At 40.1% G+C, this 7945-nt stretch overlaps 1 protein-coding gene across 1 annotated transcript in view; it reads left to right on the forward strand.

Annotated features, from left to right (window-relative positions):
- Positions 1-7945, forward strand: part of Prkcq (protein kinase C theta) — a 106862-nt gene that overhangs the window by 15439 nt on the left and 83478 nt on the right. The window contains exon 3 of the mRNA XM_029559680.1: positions 4682-4881. Coding sequence (XP_029415540.1) covers positions 4682-4881 — 200 coding nt within the window. The remainder of the gene's footprint in view (positions 1-4681; positions 4882-7945) is intronic.

Here is a 7945-nt window from a genome sequence, read left to right on the forward strand (position 1 = left end):
ATATATGTTCACGATTGTAATATCTTCTTGGTTTATTGTTCCTTTGATCAGAATGAAGTGGCCCTCTTTATCTCTTCCAATTAGTTTTAGTTTAAAGTCTATTTTGTCAGATATTAGAATTGCAATGCCTGCTTTTTTCTTAGTACCATTCTCTTGGTATATTTTTTTCCATTCTTTCACCTTAAGATAGTGCCTGCCATTGAAAGTGAGATGAGTTTCTTGCAGACAACAAAAAAATGGGTTTTGTTTCTTAATCTGTTCACCTAGTCTGTGTCTTTTGACTAGGGAGTTAAGTCCATTAATATTTAAAGTTATTAATGAAGTATGAGTTTTGAATCCTGTCATTTTTATTTCTGTTTACATTCTTGATATAGCTGTACTTTTCCACAGTTATACCTTCATTGAATTTCTTTCCGCAACCCCCTGGGTATAGTCATTCCTTTCTTTAGCTCTTTGTATTGCTTCCAGAACTCTCTGAGATTCTGGTTTTGTGGACATAAATTCCTTCAGCCTATTTATGTCATGGAAGATTCTTCTTTCCCCTTCGACTATAATAGACATTGTGGCTGGGTATAGTAACCTGGGTTGGCATCTGTGGTCATTTAACTCTGGGAATACTTTGGTCCAGGCTCTTCTGGCTTTCATATAAAGGGTTTTCCTTTATATGTGACTTGTAGTTTCTCTTTTGCAGCTTTCAGTATTGTCTCTTTGTTTTGTACATTTAGTGTTTTTACTATGATGTGCCATGGAGAGTTTCTTTTCTGGTCCTGTCTGTTTGGTGTTCTATATGCTTCTTGTATTTTGTATGGGCATGGCTTTCTTTAATTTTGGGACATTTTCTTCCACAATTCTGTTGAAGATCTGGTCCATGACATTATCTTGGGATTCTTCTCCTTCCTGCATGCCTATGATTCATAAGTTTGGTTTTTTATGGTGTCACACAATTCCTGCATATTCCATTCTTGTGCTTTCTTAAATTTTTCATAATCTTTGCTTGAGTGGTCTAGTTTGTCCACTTTATCCTCCAGATACTCTGTTTTCCATTTCATTCATCCTATTGGTGAGGATTTCTCCTGTCATTTCTAATTGGCTTACTGAGTGTTACACTTCCTTCTTCATTTCAGCCTGAGTATTCTTCAATATTTCTAGGTCTTTTCTGAATTCATTCAAAAGTTTATCCCTATCTTCCTTCAGGTCTTTGATTTCTTATTTGTGTGTTCTTTAAATTCACTGACTTCTTTTATCATGTTTATAATGTTCTTTTGAGTTCCCTGTCCTGCATTATCTCTAGTGGGTTCCCATTGTACTCCTCTAGAGGACTATTGGTATTTGGTGAGGATATGTTATTTTGGTTTTTCATGTTATTATTTTTTCTCTATGATTTTGACATGTGAGTTTCTTTTGTAGTTAGTTTCTGATTCTTGTGTGAGACTCAAGCCTTCAAGTTTAGGTCTGCTTCTTTTTGTAAACTTTATATGTCTTTGTGGTTTACTTTTGGGGCATGAAAAGCCAGTTTGTCTAAGCTTCCAGTTCTCTCTTTTGATTTTATATTGGAGTGGCAAGACTGCTTTTGTCTTTAGGAGTTCCCAAAGAGGCCCAAGTCAGATGAGGATCAAATGCTCTCAGGCTTTCTCCTAAGGTCTGGATCCCTCCAGGAAAAAGATTTTGGCCTTAGGAATTTGGGGGTTGGACTGACCTGGGAGGCAGACCCAGGAATGATGCTGGTCTAGGGCAGCTGGTGGCCGTGCCACCCAGAGATGCAAAAGGAGATGGGGGTGGGAACAGGCCCCAAGGGCTCCTGGGGAATGCCCTGAGGAACTGGGTTGGTCTGGATGCAAAGGATCAGGAAGTGGAAAGGTCAGCCCTGGTGTCCAGGAAAGAGGCTGGCTGGTTGTGCAGCCCAGGGAAGCAGAGGGAGGTGTGGGCAGGGGAGATGGGAGGGTGAATGAGGCTGGGGGAGTCAAGGCCTGGAGGGCGGGATCAAACTACCCCAGAGAGAGGCCTGAGTTGGTGAGGGTGGGACAGACATTTAAAAAAATTTTTTAAGTTATTTCTATTTTATGTGTATGAATATTTTGCCTGTGGAAGGTAGAAGAGGGTGTTGGATACCCTGAAACTGGACTTAGGGACAGTTCTTAGCCATGATGTGGACATAGGGAGCTGAACTTGGGTCCTCTGTAAGAGCAGTGAGTACCTGTGACCACTAAGAGATATTTTTCCAGCCCCCAAAGTCCTTTCTATACAAACATAAGGAATTAAGCTGGTATTAACCTCACCTTGAAGCTTCATCTCTACTGCCTAGTGTTCATGGTGCTGAAGGTGAAATGCATTCTACCAGGAAAGTAATCATCATCACCTTACCCAGCTACAAACCCTGAAAGTTACAATAATGACTGGCTTTGCATGATACACCCACCACTGGAGCAGTAATGGCACAAATGCTATAAGAGTAACCAATCACTTTCTGATTGGATTTAAGAACCATTTCACAAGATGGAGCCCATACCTGGCACTGTTATCAGGGGCAAGAACCTATGACTAGACAGGCCACACGTCTTCGGGGAGAACCTACTACTATTATTCTGCTCAGTGGGCATAATATTAAACTAATTCCTAATGACTTATTGTTATACCCGTAGATTAGTTTATCTCTCAACTCTCACCAGAAATGCTGCTTCTTGAAATAGATGGCAATTTGCAGAGACCCACAACTAGTCAAGGTGCAGAGTAAGAGACTTCGGAATGCTCATCCTTAAATGGGACACCTATATCACACCTATCACACCTTTTTCCTCCCCCGGCTCAGCAATCATTATGGGATAGTGGGCAGAAAGACTGAAGAGCCAAAGGCAGTGGATGAATACAGGGAAATTTATTATCTGGACACAACAGAGCACATATGAACCCACAGTGCTTGTGACAGGCATGGACAAGACCTGTGGAAGCCCAGGCTAGACAAAAACCCAGCATGGATGGGAGGTGGTCAAGAAGTCCCAACCCTAGGTGAGGATCTATTAGCAACTGGGAGAGGGACAATCAGTTTTCTTTAAGAGTGTGACGCCAAGTTCCAGGGGATGGACCACACCCAAGGGCATCAAGGAACATAATTTAGAGTTAATAGGCCTTTAAAAGTAATAATAGAGGACATGAACTTGTGGGATGGTGAAATAAGGTGAGGATGAAAATAGAGGAAGGGTCTGGATAGGATCAAAATACATTGTATGAGAGTCTCTGAATCAATAAAAAAAATTTTTTACAAGTATCATTACTTGTGAGTTTTTGCCTAGGATACATCATGAATATAAAATGCATCATCATTCAAGAATTAGAGAAGGGGGTGCTGGAGAGATGGCTCAGCAGTTAAGAGGACTGGATTCGATTCTCAGCATCCACATGGTGGCTAACAACTGCCAGTAACTTCAGTTCCAGGGGATCTGACACCCTCTTCAGACCTCTGTGGGCATTGCTTGACACAGGTGCAGTTACACACATGGAGGCAATACACTCATCCACATTAAAAAAAAATTTTAAAAAGAATTAGAGAATGAAGCAGAGTGTGGCGGCACCTTCTTGTAATCCCAGTGCTTGAGAGGCCAAAGTGAAAAGATGGAGAATTCAAGGCCAGCATGGGCTACACAGTGAAATCGAGGCCAACCTGGACTATCTGGTTGAGACCATGTTTCAAAGAACAAACAGGGAAGGGAAGGGGAGGGGAGGGGAGGAGAGGGGAGGGGAAGGAAGGGAAGGGAGAAGAACTCATTTATCTTGAAGGCTATTGTCTCTTAATGTGTGTAAGGCAAATAAAAAATGTAAAAAAAAATTTTTAAAGGATCATTCATCACAAGCTTAAATCATGTCATAGATGTTTCAGATGAACACAGGAGTTCTAGTTGGGATATTTTATTTTACCAAATGCCAGTGAAATTAATCAGTCATTTGGCGATTTTTAAAGGATCATTCATCACAAGCTTAAATCATGTCATATATGTTTCAGATGAACACAGGAGTTCCAGTTGGGCTATTTTATTTTACCAAATGCCAGTGAAATTAATCAGTCATTTGGTCAAGTCTTTAAAGGATAACAAAGGATGGTTTTAGAAGGCATATAAAGCTGGTGTTTGTTTTTGTTTCTTGGTTGTTATTGTTGTTAGTAGTGGGGGGACGCAGGGGTATATGTGTGTATATGTGGTTTTGTTTTTTTGTTGTGAGTTTTTTGAGAAAGAGTCTTGCTCTGTAGCCCAGGTTGGCCTAGAGCTCACTTCATAGCCTCAGCTGGCCTTGAACGTGTCATCCTCCCACTTTACCCTCCCAAGTGCTGGTGTTACACATGTGTGCCATGTTCAACCATAAAAGTTTTTTAAGGGTTATTTTTCCAGATAGTCATTCCCAAGATGAGTCAAAAAATCTTAAATGAGAAGAGAACATTTGCAGTCTAAGTCATTATTTGATGGCTATTGCTTAAATTATCTACATTGGACTTTTAAGATTCAATGCATTACCTTGCACCTAACAGACCTGCCTCTTTCTGCCCTGGATTGTCTCTGATTGCATGTTATTTTTGTCTGTGCAGCAGAATTACGTATAAGAGAGCAGGGGGCAATGAATGCCACTGCTAAATGGAATTGAATTATTCTCTAGAACTTTCAGAAGGACTAATGAGGATATGTCTTTCTCTTCCTAGAAAATGGGCAGATGTACATCCAGAAAAAGCCAACCATGTACCCACCCTGGGACAGCACCTTTGATGCCCACATCAACAAAGGAAGAGTGATGCAGATCATTGTGAAGGGTAAAAACATGGACCTCATATCGGAAACGACCGTGGAGCTCTACTCGCTGGCCGAGAGATGCAGAAGGAACAATGGGAGGACAGAAATATGGGTAAATGTCAGTGCTGCGAACATTACAAAGTACATGCAACTTCTGATGTTCCTTTCTCCACCTCCCAAAGCCTGGAGCAACAGGCATGGGCCACCACACTCAGCTAGTTCCTTAGGGTATGAGGACATTGCCTTGGATAAAGAGACTCCCTATACTTATTCACTGGTAATTTGATCATGACAGTAGCTGTTCATTATGAACTGTAGAATGCATTCATAAATTCACATCTCTTTGATGCCTATGTATGGAGAAAACGGTCATCATTCTATATATTTATAATGATGAAGGTAAGCCTGAATATATCATTAATTTCCCTTAATTGGAGTCCGTTGTCTACATACCAGCTCCTCTGAGTGTGAGAGGGCAGAAACAGGATCCATTTCATGCATGATTTTCTTTCCCCATCCTTTGCCTGTTTTTTTCCAGCCATAATGAATTCCCGAATCTTAGCTTGTACTAAGCACTTAGTCACTCACAATTCACGTTAGCACACTGAGTTTTAAAAACGTAGATTATAGTTGTTTGAGTAGCATATGTTTAGAAATGTAAAAAGGAGAATTAAAATATGAAAGAATAGAAAATTCGAATGAAAATTTCTGAGGGACAAAAATGAAATAAAATTATTTCAGTAAAGACTGCTTTATATATAGTCTGAAACCCAGAAGTATGTTTCCAAATGTTTGAATCATTTAATGCTAAGTAAGAAAATTTTGTCTTTCTGCCTGTTGCTTTCTATAATTTGGGTTTCCAAAAAGTTTTCAAGTTACAGGTTTCACATGGGTATAGTAGAAACCTAGAAATAACATTTTTGTATGTTTGTGACCTCAAAAAATGCTCTTTAGGAAAGTACATAAATCATTATTTCTGTTACTAAGAAGACATTTAAGGACTAACACATGCCAAGATGTTCTTAAGGTGCCCATGTGTACCTATGTCTAGGTAATATTGAGCAGTATATGTTGAACATTCCTTCACTCAGTGTGTGGAGAGGGATTGTGGAACCCCAGCTCCTCTGGGGTACTTGCTTAGGCAAGTAGAGAAAAGTTAAAGAACTGAAGAATGTTCCAGATGTTTGATTTGGCATGAAGAGTTTGTACAATTCAGGTAAGTGAGGATGTGGGGCTCCAGCAGGGCCTGAAACACAAGAGGGGTTGGCTAAGCTAGGGGGAAAAAGGCAAGCTTCAGACATTCTCCCTCCCCCAGCATCCAACTCCTATTCTCACCTGTTTATTTTCTCCTTTCTACTTAACTTATTTTAAAGAGACTAGCCAGTTCCCTGGTTTTTATAGTATACTATCTAGTTGTCTTTCTTCTATAAATTAGGCTTCACTAGCAGTGTTTCTATTTCTACCTCTTTAAAGTTGTCTTTGATTCTTACCCCGTTTTGCTGATTTTCCCTCCCGTCCTCCACACCCTTCCCATTCCCACTTCCCATACCCCCCCCCTTTTCTGTTTTTCTTTTCTTGACATAAGGTCTTGTTGTATAGACCAGGGTAGTCTTGAACTGTGGACCGTCCTCCTGCCTTGGCTTCCCAGGGTCAGGATGACACGGGTGTGCACCAGACACAGATGTGCAGTAGGCACAGGTGCGCACTAGGCACAGATGTGCCCCAGGCACACGTGTGTATTTTCTCCTTATGAGACATTCACTTTCTTTGCGGTCTAAGACTGTTGGACAGAAGCATGCAGTGGCATTCACACTGTCATTCAGTCACCAGTTGGGGATTTTGCATTTTTAAGCTTTAGACTATTTTTCAGGATTATTTCTTGGATTCCTTGATTTTAAGAGGCCACAGATTATTTTGAGCTGTTTTCTTTTTCTTCCGTGGCTATCAATTTTCTTAAAATTAATTTGTTTTACAAAGATTTTCTCAGATGCCCCTTCATGCCCATCATGTTCATAAAGGCCACACTGGGACTTGCCTTCAGCTGCCGCAGGGTTGCAACTTTTGCATGTTTTTTCCCATTCACTCCCCCATGCGTTATAAGATGCGATTTTGAGTCGCTTCTTGGTTTAATCTCCTCCATCACTCCTACTTCCTGAATATTGATAACTCTGTGTTGACCTTGTGACAACTCTCACCACTTCCTTTGGAAACTGGCCCTTATCCCTCACTCTTCTGTTTCTGATTCCATTTTTACTATTCCACAAATCAGAAAATGATGCCCATTCTTATGTTCTAAAGCACATTTTTCTATGTGTATGAGTGTTTTTGCCTGCATGGATGCAGGTGCACCTGTGTCGTGCAATGCCCAGAGAGGTCAGAAGAGGGTGAGGGTTGTTAACTGCCATGTGGGTGCTGGAAACCAAACCCAGGTCCTCTGTAAGAGCACTGGGTGCTCTTAACTGCTCAGCCATCTCTCTAGCCCCCTAAGCACTTCTCTTTACATTAATGTGTTTAAATGTGTTAGAATTTATAGCTACTGAAGAAGCACAGCTTTATTTCATCATAAAACTCCTAACAGTAGGGGCACTGTTAGCTTTTCAGAGATCTTTGAAGCTTAGTGACTTGCACAGATTACCCAGCCAAGAACTGATTTAGTGACAAATGCAAATCCAGCTCCAGGTTCCACAGGACATCTCTTGTTTTCTTTCAGTTATTCAAAACGACACGTGACTGATGATCAATAATAACCTTTGAGTGACTCTCTGCTTAGTCTATTCAGTTCACTAGAGAATAATGTGATGGCTTTATTTATATACACATACATATATATACATATATGTGCATGCATGCATGCATGAATGTGTATATATGCACACATGTTTACACATATGTGTGCATACATGCATATATGTATATATACAAACATATATACATATAAAAGGAATTTGTCCTTTTTTCTCCTATACATCACATTCCAAGGAATCCTTCATAAGGTCTTAAAATGTCACTTTGTTCTGTTTTTTCTACATAATGCTGTCTATAATACACATGCTTATATATGCATGCAATGCTCATATAATTACAATGACATGGTATACATGGTACTTATAAGCTTGTTGTAAAGCTAATATATTATAGGCCAGATAATTTAATAATTACTCACATATGCATGTATA

The sequence above is a fragment of the Nannospalax galili genome, unplaced genomic scaffold (genome assembly GCF_000622305.1).
Source record: "Nannospalax galili isolate Female #2095 unplaced genomic scaffold, S.galili_v1.0 scaffold209, whole genome shotgun sequence".
Classification (NCBI taxonomy): domain Eukaryota; kingdom Metazoa; phylum Chordata; class Mammalia; order Rodentia; family Spalacidae; genus Nannospalax; species Nannospalax galili.